Source organism: Rosa chinensis, chromosome 6 (genome assembly GCF_002994745.2).
Source record: "Rosa chinensis cultivar Old Blush chromosome 6, RchiOBHm-V2, whole genome shotgun sequence".
In the NCBI taxonomy this organism is placed as follows: Eukaryota; Viridiplantae; Streptophyta; class Magnoliopsida; order Rosales; family Rosaceae; genus Rosa; species Rosa chinensis.
Window position 1 is genome coordinate 1,254,746 of NC_037093.1, and position 13,740 is coordinate 1,268,485.

At 39.4% G+C, this 13,740-nt stretch overlaps 1 protein-coding gene and 1 long non-coding RNA gene across 2 annotated transcripts in view; both read right to left on the reverse strand.

Annotated features, from left to right (window-relative positions):
- The window catches only part of LOC112170218 (disease resistance protein RPV1), a 94,169-nt gene extending 81,377 nt beyond the window's left edge, over nt 1–12,792 (reverse strand). Inside the window, exons 1-6 of the mRNA XM_024307428.2 lie at nt 12,499–12,792; nt 11,411–12,054; nt 10,087–11,176; nt 9,699–9,977; nt 9,249–9,600; nt 4,697–4,699 (exon numbers count right to left, since the gene is read on the reverse strand). Of these exons, the coding sequence (XP_024163196.2) occupies nt 4,697–4,699; nt 9,249–9,600; nt 9,699–9,977; nt 10,087–11,176; nt 11,411–11,904 (2,218 nt within the window). The 5' untranslated portion in view covers nt 11,905–12,054; nt 12,499–12,792. The remainder of the gene's footprint in view (nt 1–4,696; nt 4,700–9,248; nt 9,601–9,698; nt 9,978–10,086; nt 11,177–11,410; nt 12,055–12,498) is intronic.
- LOC112170224 lies at nt 4,939–6,033 on the reverse strand. The gene is made up of 3 exons (XR_002925038.2): nt 5,889–6,033; nt 5,565–5,803; nt 4,939–5,356 (listed from the first exon to the last, which is right to left on the reverse strand). It is a non-coding gene; the product is annotated as an uncharacterized LOC112170224 (long non-coding RNA).
- Nucleotides 12,793–13,740: the final 948 nt, after the last annotated feature.

Sequence of the window (13,740 nt, forward strand, 5' to 3'; positions counted from 1 at the left end):
GGAGTAGATCGGCGCGGCATGGGTCATGGCGGAGCATGTCGAGCAGCGTTGTTGGGATTATGGCATACGCCATGTCGTATGGAGCACTGGTTTGTGGCATACGACATGTCGTCGAGGTTGATGGGCTAGGGCCAGACCAGCTTGATGGGCTCTAACGTTGGACTATTCCTTTGGATGCTCTTGGGCCTGCTATTTTGGGCTAGGGTTGTTGCCCTAGACCTTTACTATGTTTTAGCTTGTGTTTTACAATAAACTCCTTGTTTTAGGAACCTAAGCACAAATGTGCACCTAATTTTTCTTTAGCGTCTCTGGAGTAGTACCGAAGGAGGATATCCGCTATCTCTACGTATTTGATTGTACAATGAGTAAGACTATATGTACGTACCACTTGTGGGTACTACCACTAACTTTTTGTCTGTCTTTAAATGACAGCGGAAGGGTATGTAACTGCCTATTCTGCCTTGTGATGAATATATTATCTCGCCCCAGCAACATTACTCAAAAAAGAATAATTTTTATTGTTCTTAAAAAATTAGTCCATAATTGTAATTAATTTTTAGAAAGTAAATTTAAGGGAAAAAAATGATTATACAATAAAATATTCTGAAAAAATGAAGCATAATAACCCTAACAACCAGTAAAAGCAGTGTTGCTTTTTCAAAGAATGTCAGGATGCAGGAGCAGGAACAATTAGCTAGTATATTGGGGGTGATGAGAGTGGATAAACATGAACGGTATCTGGGGCTTCCAACACATGTGGGAAGATCGAAAACAGAAGCTTTTGAGTATCTGAAAGAAAAGTTGTCAAAGAAAGTCATGAGTTGGCGGACGAAGTTGTTGAGTGGAGCAGGAAAAGAAATCCTGATTAAGGCAGTGGCACAAGCAGTACCCCTGTATGTCATGAACTGTTATTTGCTCCCCCAGAGCATGTGTCATGATCTCCATCAATTATGTGCCCAATTTTGGTGGGGAGATACCGATTCACAGAAGAGGATACACTGGCAGTCTTGGGAGAAATTATGTACTCCCAAAATTGAAGGTGGCATGGGGTTTAAAGACTTGCATTTGTTTAACCTGGCAATGCTTGCCAAGCAAGGATGGAGACTGTTAAAAAACCCGACATCTCTTATTGCTCAAATATACAAGGCACTATACTTTCCAGAAGGCTCTTTCTGGGAGGCGGAATTGGGTCAACAGCCTTCCTTTCCCTGGCGTAGTATTCTTGAGGCCAGGTCCGTGTTGACAGTTGGTACGAGGTGGATGGTTGGTAATGGAGCGAATATTCGCATTTGGGAGCATCGTTGGCTACCGGCAGAGCGGTATGCGCTTACACCTTGGTCACAGCCCCCTCTACATGGCCCTGTTTTTGTCTCGGAGTTGATTGATCACCCTTCAGCTACCTGGAATGAACCTTTGATTGACGAGTTGTTTTCACCCCCAGAGGCGCTGCTTATTAAATCCATCCCATTGAGTAGGCACCTACCTTGTGATAAACTTGCTTGGCATCCACATAAAAGAGGGTTGTTTACCACCAATTCAGCTTATTATGTGGCTCGCGATATTGCGTCTAATCGAATCAGCTTTCCTCCTCCTGCTGATGGATTCCAAGTTTTGTGGAAGACAATATGGAAGGCTAAAGTTCCAAAGAAGGTGGCTGTGGGTGTATGGCGAGCATGTCAAAATATCCTCCCTACCCGGGAACGCTTGTTAGCAAAAGGCTATGAAGGTGAAACCTCCTGTTTACTTTGTGCTTGTCCTCTGGAGTCAGTTGAGCATGTCTTGGCAGATTGTCAAGTTGCTAGGGAACTGTTGGGGGCGGTCTCCTTGCAGATCACTTGTCCGGTCACACCTATCTTTCTTTTTAGGGAATGGATGTTGGAATGTGTCAATCGGGTCTCTTTACAGCAGTTTGAGACATTTATGGTGTTCTTGTGGGCGCTTTGGAATAACAGGAACGCTGCCCTATGGGAGGATAAGCCACGACTGCCAGCAGATATAGCTATTGCTACCATGAGTTGGTTTAATGAATATAAATTGGTACATGCTTCTTCCAGTCCAGAAGTGAAGTTGGTTCAAAGGTGGTCCTTACCTACAGAACATGTGTTCAAGTGTAATGTTGATGGTAGTTATCATTCCCATCAGATGAAAGGTGGCATTGGTTGTGTAATTAGGAACCACATTGGGGACTTTAAAGCAGGTTTGACGAGGGTGGTGCGCACTGCTAGTTCTGCTTTCCAGGTTGAGCTTTTTGCTCTGCAAGCTGCAGTTCAGTTTGCGATATCTTTGCACCATGAGAAGGTTCACTTTGAGACAGATTGCCTTCAACTCGTGCAAGTTATTCATGCTGAGGAGGAAGATGCTTCCGTTGTTGGCCATATTGTGGAGGAGGTTCGTGGGCTGTTTCATAATTATCCTTTCTTTTCCCTAGCTCATGTTAATCGTCGAGCGAATAATGTAGCTCATATTCTTGCTCAGACGGCTCTTCACTCTGAGCTGTCTCATACTTGGTTCTTGTATGCTCCCGAGTTTATACGGGATGCCATCTTAAGCGATATTCATTGCTAATTTCAATGAAAGTTTCGTTTATCAAAAAAAAAAAAAAAAAAAAAAAGCTTGCATGTTAACTGACAATAAAATAATAAAACTATGAAAATTACGGTAACTCAAAAAAGTGATTATCTTAACACAAATAGACATACCAAATTCTTATATATAAAATCAGTATTATAATAAAGATTAATAGATACTTTGTTGTATAATCACTTTTTTTGGTTCCTTAATTTTATTTTATAAAAATGAATTGCAATAATTTTTGAAGAACAATAAAAATTATTCAAGAAAACATGATGCTGGAATGATTGCCGTTATTATTTATCGGGAAACAATAATTGGAGGTAAAATATGATGGAAAGTTTCACATGAATAGTATTGGGGTTATGACAGTCATTTTAGTGGTCAATTTGAGTCAAATGTCTTATTTGCCCTTATACTTAACGGAAGGATAACGGAATATAGACAGAAGCACCTTATTGATGTGGTTTTGGAAGTTCAGGTACCTATTTGATCACTTTGAAAGTCCAGATACCATTTTGTCCGGTCCGAAAAAATTCAGACCCCATCTATGATAAAAACAATACAATTGATCAATACACTTATGGACACCATTAATATTATAGAAGTTGATGGCCCCCATTAAGGGGAAATTACTGGTCACTCCCTGTACTTTTAGGGCGTCGACAATTCAGTCCCTGTTATCCTAATTTCAACAAGTCACTCCTCCTCAACTTTCAGAGATTAACATCTAATTATCACCAAGTACAAAACTTTGATTCAAGGTTGGGATTATACCTTTTTAAATCGAAAATCAACTTCAATTGACCCAAACTCAGTTCCAAGAACTCACTGCCGAGACGGGGATGGTGATGAACTCATGATTTTTACAACAGCAACTCAACAAACTTCTCGATTGTTGATCTATAAGTGCAGATGAGCAAGAGACGGAGCCCAGAAAGACCAGAGAGGCCGCCGGCGTCGAAGAACATGGTGAAACTGTAGCTACCCAAAAATGTAAACCATCAACACTTAATCCAATTCGAAAAATAATTACACAGACTTGAAGATTATGACCAGAGGAGTGAGTTTCATACCACATGCAGCTTAATCGGTCGCCGGAAAACACCACACAACCATCAGAGCAGTCGCTGCTTCTCGCCGTCAATTCTCTCTCCAAACTTAACGATTTGACGAACGGAGACTGAAGATCTGACGGCGACGACGAGGTGGAGGTATTGGTGTCGGTGCGCCGGCTGGAGATCGTCAGAGGATGCAGTTCCGATCAGACCCAGTCGCTGGAATATGAGAGAGAGAGAATTATGAGAGAGAGAGAGAGAGAGAGAGAGAGAGAGAGAGAAGAGGAAGTGAGTGTTGAAACCGAAAAAAATCACAAGTCCAGAAATTATATGGTGATGGTCTTTCAAAATTCAAAAATTGGGAGCCCATTACAACATTGATATTCCTACAAGCTGCTGTGAAAAAAAAAAAGAAATACATTCAATTTCACACATGGGATAAGTTTGTTACAACTTTGACCAAACTCAAAACGGCAAAGCAAGGAGACTATTATCTTTAACAAGTTCAAATAACGTCAAGTTAGAGGAGATAATGTTCTGTTAGCCTTGATTCAAGTCTCGGTCAAGTTGTTGACCAATTCAAATATACATGAGGAGTGATAAGGATAGACTTGTTATTCAAAATGGTTATCAGCTATCCAACATACACTTATCCAACCACCCTTATATAAAGGTGGCAACGGTGAAGAGAAACACGGAGAGAAGGAGAAGAAAAATCAGCAAGAAAGAGGCCAAGGCTCTGCCGAAACAGAGGGCAAAATCAAAGCAGCTCGAAAAGGAGACGTTCAGGTATACGCTGCATCATGTTGTTCTTGTCTTCTTTGGCAGAGAATTAACCGGTTTATTTCAACCAAAGGGGGCTGTTCATGAACAACCAATACCCTTTTGAGACAACCATGGTCGTTCAAGAACGGCCGAGCAATCTTCTCTTGAATTAAGACTAACATGGTCGTTCATGAACGGCCGACGTCTTAATGCAACACGGCTGCTGGGGTTTTAAATATTGGAACATATGGTAGTTCATGAACGGCCGGGTTCTGATATCACAACCTATGCAATACATCCACTGCCTTCAAACTCAGAAATACATAAAAACGCTTCCTGCCTTGTTTTTCTCCTTCCACCACAAGACGCCATATTCACCTCCCTTAAATTTGGCAATACCGATCGCATAAGAGAGCTCCCCTACTTCTGCTTTTCATCCACCACCACCTCCAAAAAGAAATACATAGCCTAAACTACCACAACCAAAATGTGAAACAAAGTAGCACAGGGCCTCACCCTTAATATTTCTTCCCTGCATCTTGCAAACAGAAAGAAATAACAGAAGGAGGTCAGAACGCAAAGCCATATATACAAGGCTTTCAGTGGTTAATTGAAAAAGCAAAGTCATGTTGATTTAATTAACAAGAAATACCAGTTGGGACAAGCTAAATTCATGAACGCTTTGTTAAAGCGGTGGTGAGCGGTATTGACAATTAAAACAAAACTGGGAGTAGTCATTTCGATTCGGTGGTGTGATCAAATGAAGTCAAACTTCAATTGTTCCTATACATGGTCAGAGGCGAAGCTATGGATGGCAAGTTTAATTATATGGTTTCTATGGGATTGACGTGGTGGCAATTACAAACTCAAAGTGCAGCAAGTTTAATGGAAGCGGTGGATAAAGGCAAAACATTTACAGCCTCACCTTTCTGGAACTTTAATTATGGAGGAATGTCCAGAACCTGCAGACAATGACAAAGGGCTTCAAATATAGGCTCTTCATAACATACTGCAAGTCTGAGTCCTCAAAATTATAATTGAATATACGTAAGCTTTTAAGCATATATATATTTGATTATGAAGTTATGGTGTGCTTTACATGCAAAAGACAAAAGCCTCCAGAATCTTTTGTAATTAAGTCATGGTCCAAAGAATGAAATCATACTGTACCTTTATTCTAAACGACGAAATGATGGGAGCCAATTTCCAGGGCCTTTGAAAAGGGACGAATTATGCAATTAAATCGGTGGCAAACATAATACTTGATTCCAAGTTTGAAGCGGTGGTTTTAAAAGAATATTTGATGGATCGTGGCATTCGCAGAAGAGTCGTACCAGTAGAAAAGTTGCAGCAACTTTTCGTTCTTGTTCACCAACTAATCGATCGAGTGCCGTAATGGGGAATTGAACCTGCAGCGGCAGAGAATCAAATTTGGGAGTTTAGTCAGTGTTGTGATGGATCGAAATCCATTGAGAAGAAAGATAGAGGCCTTACCCAGTTCGTGACTATAGCATCACAGGCATGCAACCCGCTATTTATGCAGAGCCAAGCTTCAAGTTTCCCTCTCCAAGACGAATTGTAAGAATTGGCTTCCATCTCCAACACGATCTCTGCTAGCTCGAGGCAATGACGAAGGATCCCACTTTTTCTGATGTGAGGATAGAGTTATCAGTTTAGTCTCATGGATGGAGTGGGCTTTACAATTGGGCCTAACGCATATTAAAGCTGAAGGCTTGGAAAGGAAAGTGGGTGGCCAAATCACTTATTTACTTGAGCCCACTTACTTTGAAGCTCGAGCCCGATTAATTCATTCGTCGACAAGAGCAGAGGCAGCATAAAGCCCATTTTCAAATCTTGGGCCCACTGCAAAGCTCGGTACATCAGGTCCCCAGATCAAGTCAAAGGACACTCTAACAAATTGGGTGTCCAAAAGGAATACATTTGACGGATTCAAAGTAATATATATATATACATCCGTCGAACACTAAAGTCGGTGCAAAACCAGAAATACAAACTCATGAACTACGGTCGGTTTGATCCCCCACAATGGGTACGTAGGCAATCTAGCAACACCCACTAGATGCAACCACAAGTCCAAACAGAATCCTTGACTCCACCAGTCAAAATTCAGCCAGTCCTAAATTGAATCATTGACTCTAGTCAAATTCTTCCAACCCCAGAAATACAAACCCAAGAACTACAACGGTTTGATCCCTCCCGAGGGTATGTAGGCAATCTAGCGACCCCCTAGATGCAACCGCAATTTCTAAATAAAATCCCTGACTCCCTGGTTCGTCCAATCCGAATCCATGACCGCATCAGTCAAATTCTGCCAAACACCAGGAAACGTCACAGCCTTTCTAAATAAAATCCCTGACTCTCTGGTTCATCTAATCCGAATCCCTGACCGCATCAGTCAAATTCCGCCAAACACCAGGAAACGTCACAGCCTTTCTAAATAAAATCCCTGACTCCCTGGTTCATCCAATCCGAATCCCTGACCGCATCAGTCAAATTCCGCCAAACACCAGGAAACGTCATAGCCTCCCCAAACAAATCCAAAACAAATCGAATCCCTGGTTCACTCACACCAAATTCGTCCAAACACTATTCCTATTCCAAAAAGCAATACCCTCCAATGGGTCATTCACCCATTGGAAATCTTGAACTACGAGTGGCTTGATCCCTCTCCAAGGGTACGTAGGCAACCCATTCAAATATCCGGGTGCAGCCGCAAAAATAAACAAATAGACACACATCCACAATTGGTTTCTTCATCAATGGAATCAAAGGGTGTTTCCCTGTAACAAGGGATTGTAATTAAGAGACACATTCTGTCTTGAATGGGTCGAACCCGAAATAATTAAAACTCTATTCACTAAATGAATACGAGTGAAATTATGTTGGGTGACATTTACGCTCACAGTGTGCAGATTTTCTCTCAACAGTGAGGGGCAAAATAGTTATTTTGGACCACATTGTGTGAAATTTGAATGTCTGAGGAGTAACTTGTTGAAATTGTGATAGCATGGACTGAACTGTCGACGCCCTAAAAGTACAGGGAGTGACCAGTAATTTCCCCAAGTAATATTATAGAAGTTGATTGTTATTCAATAATCAACAACCATTTGGCCATAGTTTACAAACTTACATAAGAATATAGAGGCAAGAAAATCTGGTAAAACTTATCCAAGCTAAAGCAAACTAATTAGAATCATTGGGAAGCACACATTTATACTTGCTTATGAGTTATGACAACATATATATTTTTGAATTTGAATGGGATTAACAGTACTACGAATTCTGGTTCATGAAACTGAAATAATTGGACTACCGGAATAATTATTAACTTTATTGAAACACATAAGAGACGGCATTTTAAATGTTCTACTTAAAATTTAACATGTACAGCACAAAAATAGGCCAAATTCAAGGATAGGAAGACAGCGATAAATGTACAATGTACTCAAAAATTTGATCGGCCCCCTTCCTTTTCTGTAAAGCAAGATGAATGACTTTTTCATTTATCATAATTACCAATTCCGTGTCAATTTTCTTTTCAGGATATATAGCAATAAAATAAAAGAGACATTCAAAATTTTAAACTAACTAAATTTTACTATTTCATCGAGCCACCAATAGGCATAAACCATGAATTTATAGTCAGGTTTTTCCTATGTTTAAAAAAAAAAAATGCATTAACCATGTTTCTGGTCATGAATTAAGGGGTTCCACTGGGTCCTGCGCTGTCAAGGGGGAGTTGCTCAATTCTTTTTGGAAGAGCCTGACTTGCACTACTAGATGCTTCATCATCGTCATTGTGTTGAAGGCATTGCTTGGTATTAATGCCAATATTGCTCTGCTTAAATAATGTTTCCGAAAGCTCCTCTACATCTTCCTCATATACCACACGGACCCCACACTTCTTCACTTGCACAATTTCCATTCCTTCCTCCAAGTCCAAGTCGGAATTAAATGAGAATACAAGCTGATAGTAGATATCTTGCCACTCATGTTGAGAGAACATATCACGCGCCTTACAGAAGAACCAAATGTGATCCAACACAAGTTGACTCCACTTTCCCCCAAACGCTAATCTACCCTGAGGCGAGGATTTTTCATTGGCACTCAGTTCGCAATCAATGTACCACTCAACTAAAGGCGGGAGCGGTTTGAGGAGTCTAAAAACGACACACCAGGCGAATCCCATCCATTTGTTACGAAACCAACCTGGATGTAGCTCTACGGTTATCGAAGACCCCACATTTTGGTGATTGTACCACTCTGGAATTTCATTTCCAGGAACAACAAAGCCAAATTCTTTATGGTCAGAAAATGCTCGACTCTTAAGGCATCGTGTTAGAAATGAAAGTGCTATACTCTCACAGCTTTGATACTCCACCAGTATGAAACAGTTAACAAAACATCCTCCTCGCATCGAATTGCATTGAATTTGATTGGCCAACGTATCTAATGAAATGCAGTTGTCAGCGTTTACCCATACATTAGATGGAAGCTCTGGTAATCTCCGAAGTTTGTGGCACATTGCCAAGTGAAGACAGTAAAGTCTAGAGAGTTGGCCGATGCTCTCGGGTAGTCTACTGAATTGATTTCTGCTGAGATTTAATGATCTTAATGAAGACAAGCATCCAAAATCACTGGGCAATTCAGAAAGATTGCAGTCACTTAGATTCAATTGAGTTAATGAATGCAAACCCGACAGACAAGGCAACGACAATCCTGCCAGAATGTGACTTCTTTTTCGCAATAACTGAAAGGGGATCATATTCCATGATTTAGGTGACCGTGCTTTACACCCAGCAAGAGAAAATTCTTTGAGGTTTTTCAAAAGACCAATAGAGGAGGGCAGTTCTCTTATGCCACTTCCACTCACATCAAGCTTCTCCAAACAGGCAACATGACCCAACTCATCCGGCAACTTGTCAAGCTTTGAGCAACCAGAAAGATTGAGATCTTTGAGAGATTTTAAGCCACCTACACTGCTTGGAAGTCGCACAAGATTCTTGCAATCTTTCAAGTTCAGCACAGTAAGTCTTTCAAGCACTTCAATTGTCGGGTCAACCTCATACAATCTTACACAACCTTCAAGAAACAGAAACTCGAGATATGGCATACCTTTAAAGTTTGGGGTGTTGACAAGATTCAGAGAGTGACTCAGATTAATGGTTTTCAACTTCCATAAAGGCTGCATGTCAAGTAAAAACCATAGAAAAAATTAGCTTCCATGATATATTCAACAATTATTAAGAGTAATAAAAGAATGATATAGCAATGATAGTATACCTCTGTTCCTATCCGAACATGTTTAATACAACTATGACACAAGTTAAGTTCAAGCAGCTTCTGAGGGTTGAAATGTGATGGCAGAGAATTTGACGGATACCTCGTCCAATCAAGAATCCGTAAACTATCTGGAAGATAATCAAGTCCCTTGGGCAGGTTCCCATTCTTAATTTTCAGGTATCTCAATTTGTTCATCATTGAAAATGATTTTGGATTCACATCCACTCCTACTCCTGACGCTGTTGAGTCCACAAATATGCCTTCTACTGCTTCAGTTCCCTATCAACCAAAATTTATCATAACATAAAAAGCAGACTTAGTAGATTGCTTTGTCATACAATTTACAAGCAAATAACAGTTCAAATTATTCATGTACTAAATTTCTTACAGTATTCTTGGTCAAGACATGTTTGACGTCTTCAAGAAGCCACAACCTACTGCACCTGCCCGGCTCGTTAGGAGATTCACGGTGGACAATTTCCCGTCCCATTTCTTGAAGCAAATCGTGCATCCTTAGTTTTCCATGCGAAACAGTCAACAAAGATCTTTTGATAAGAACTTTTATTCCAAAAATTGCAGAAAAATCGCACCTATTTAGTACTTCTGTTACTCGATCTTTGTCCTGCCAATTAAAGAAACATGCAATGTCTAGGAATATTTTCTTCTCTTCAGAATCTAGACTGTCGTAACTTATTTTAAGTATGTCAAAGATTTCCGAGTTACAAACTCTTCCTAGTTTTCTCAATGCACTGTCCCATTCACTTGGATCACTTTTATACAAAAGAGAACCCAGTACTTTAAGAGCTAAAGGAAGACCTTTGGCATCACTTATAACAGATTTAGACAAATCAAGAAAATCTTCTTCAGGATAACCTCTTTTGAAAGCTTTCCAGCTAAAAAGCTGAAGAGAATCATCATCATTTAATTCTTCGACCTTCAATCTATTCTCCACTTCACGTTCAATCAACAAATGCTCATCTCTAGTTGTGATAAGAACTCTACTCCCTGAACCAAACCACTCTGGGTTTCCTGCCAAATATTCTAAATGACTTGAATGGTTCACATCATCAAGAATGAGAAGAACTTTTTTGTGACGTAATAACCTCTTTAATCTGGTGGCTCCTACATGAAGGTCTGATATGTCAGCCTCTTTTACCCCAATCCCAGAGAGAAGTTGCTTTTGCAGATTAAGTAAACCACTTTTTTCAACGGAGTTTCTGACATCAGTAATTAGGAAACTGAATTGAAATTCACAAGAGATTCTCTCGTACACCGCTCTTACCATAGTAGTCTTACCAATCCCGCCCATTCCCCATATACCAATGAAGCGGACATCATCCACCCCTACACTTAAAAGCAAATTAACTGGATGCAATCTTGAGTGAATTCCAACTAGATTTTCTGCATAACTGTATGATGTAGGTTGCAATCTTTTACATATAACTTCAACAATATCTGTAATGATCTTTGATTCATACCTACAACACAGAATAGACTAAACTTATCAGGTTATTGACATGAAGATTAATTTAGTTTATGAAAATGTCTCTGCATTGACTTAATAATTCTTGTAATGACATTTAAAAAGCCTCATAAGTTCAATTGGTTATCTGCCTATATTATTTGTGAATAACATAATGAAGAACAGAAAAATTAATTATTTGTAAATTAAAGAAATGGAAAGAGACAAAAAGAAAAGAGTATATGTATACCAATCCTTTGAATTCCACCCAGAGAAACTTGCCACTTCAATTAAAGCATCTCTCCACCTTCGCACTTTCTCTTCGTCACCCCTAAATCTTTCTTCATGATTAGCGAAGGCTTGTCTAAAACTCCCTGTTTGCTTTCGTACATCAGAGGGATCAACATCATAGAAAATTGGCAGCACAGCTTCTCTTGCTTTCATACATTCAAGAATTCTCACAAGTTCACTCAAGCACCATGTTGACGATGCATAATTTTGAGAGAGAACAATGAGAGCAAATCTTGATTCTTCAATTGCAGCAAAAAGTGCTGGAGAAATAGCTTCCCCTTTTTGAAGTTCAGGATCATCCCTGAAAGTTATGATTCCTTGATGTTCCAATGCAGTGTATAAGTGGTCTGTAAAAGCCTTGCGAGTGTCATCACCTCTAAAGCTCAGAAAGACATCATATTTCCACTGAGGAGTTGAAGGGGGGGAAGATGCAGAGGTTCTTTGAGTGCTCATTTCCGATGAAACCTACTTTTGTACTTGTGGAAGAGTACGTGTCCAAGGACTATATATACCAGTAGCCGGAGAAGCTTTCAACACAATTTCAAGGCTCGGAAGTAACTATCATGGAAAACAAGCAGTCGTTTTTCAGGTTTCTCTTCCCTACTGCATAAAACGTAACAAAGATGAATAATTTCCTATAATAAATATTAATGAGTGCCCGAGTTATGCATGAATGTTTCACTATAATAAATATTAATTCTAAAGAGTTGTATAATTAACGAGGGAAGCAGCAAACATTAGCTGTTTTGGTTTCAGTGGTTGTTTATTCCTCTGCTTTATCTTTTTCAGGTATCTAAATACACAGAGACACAAAACTCTAGCAGAAGCTGCAAATGCATATAATATACCCTAACACATCACCACATAACCAAAAGTTATGATTAAAAGTAATGAGTGCCCGAGTTATGCATGTATGTTTCAAAATTTCATAAGAAATTGTGGATATAAATGCATGATCCCTAATCAGAGCTGTATAAATAGTAACCAGAGAAAAAGACAACAGAAACATAGCAACCCATACAAATAAAAGATCAGTTGGAGCTTAACCTGGGTTTACAGATAACAGAAATATAGAAACTGATAAGATCATTCACTGTTCATTCCAGGCTTTCTCTTCCTTAGCCCATTAATATGTATCGGGTTTTGCCCAAGTTTCTAGACCCGTTTTGTTCTAGATGAATAGCTGTCCACAGTGTTCAGAACATAACATACTTTTGTAACTCTGTTATCTTTGGAACTCTGTTATGAAATGAAAATGCAGTTTCTTTAGTTTTTCCTTCCTTCTTTCTTGTTTTTGGTAAACTGACTCTACCAGAAACACATACAGATAACAGATAACAGAAACTTAGCAACACATACAAGCATAGCAAACTAAAAACGGAGCTTAACCTGGGTTTACTGAGATTTGAAGTTGGATCAGATCGACATCAAATAAGTAGGAGCAAAGTGGTGAGAGAAAAATAAGATCTAGATCGTGAGGACTCCGGTCTTCAGACAATGCGATCCAAGTCAGATGGGGCCCACGCATTTATTTTGTTGTTGGAAGGAGGCTCCAACACATGTCAACCGCTCACATTAGGTTTCTATCTTTCTCATTTACTATGAATAAATTAATAAAAGAAATATATTTGTTGTTCACTGGGAAACAACAAATATATTTCAAGGTAGCAAAAATTACCTTTTGATGCCTGTTTTGCGGGGGCCATATCCTGAATAAAAACCGTATGTAATAAGCTAAAAAGTGGTAACAGTGTGGACCAAAGACCTCTTTTTGATGTCTTAGCTGCAAAACAGATATGATAAAACCAGGTGATGAAGTTATTTTCTCCTTTTGGTATTGAGTCACATTAAAGTCAAAACTTAATTGAACAAAACTGTAATCTAAATTAGAATGATACTATCAGTGAGCACCAACCTCTTCATAAATCCTTCTGAGAGAACATGCACATTTGACTCCTTCTTCTACTTCCCATGAAAAGAAGCCTTCACTGGCTACCACAACAGCATCCAAAGTCTCCAAACAATAAAGAAGAACACGAACAGAAGCTTGAAGCAGAGCAACATACCCCTCGCATTCACTAGAAATAGGCCTCATCAATGGGCCGGGCCGGACTTTATTGTAAATTGAAGGATCCAAGCCCATCTATTTAATGCGGGCTTTTTCGAGCTGGGCCGGGCTAAGCCTTGCGGGCTTTATTTATAAATAAATCTTTAAAGATAATATTTTTTATAAACTTATATTTATATATCATACACTCCAAAGAGAAACCTCTATCAACTTAAATAAAA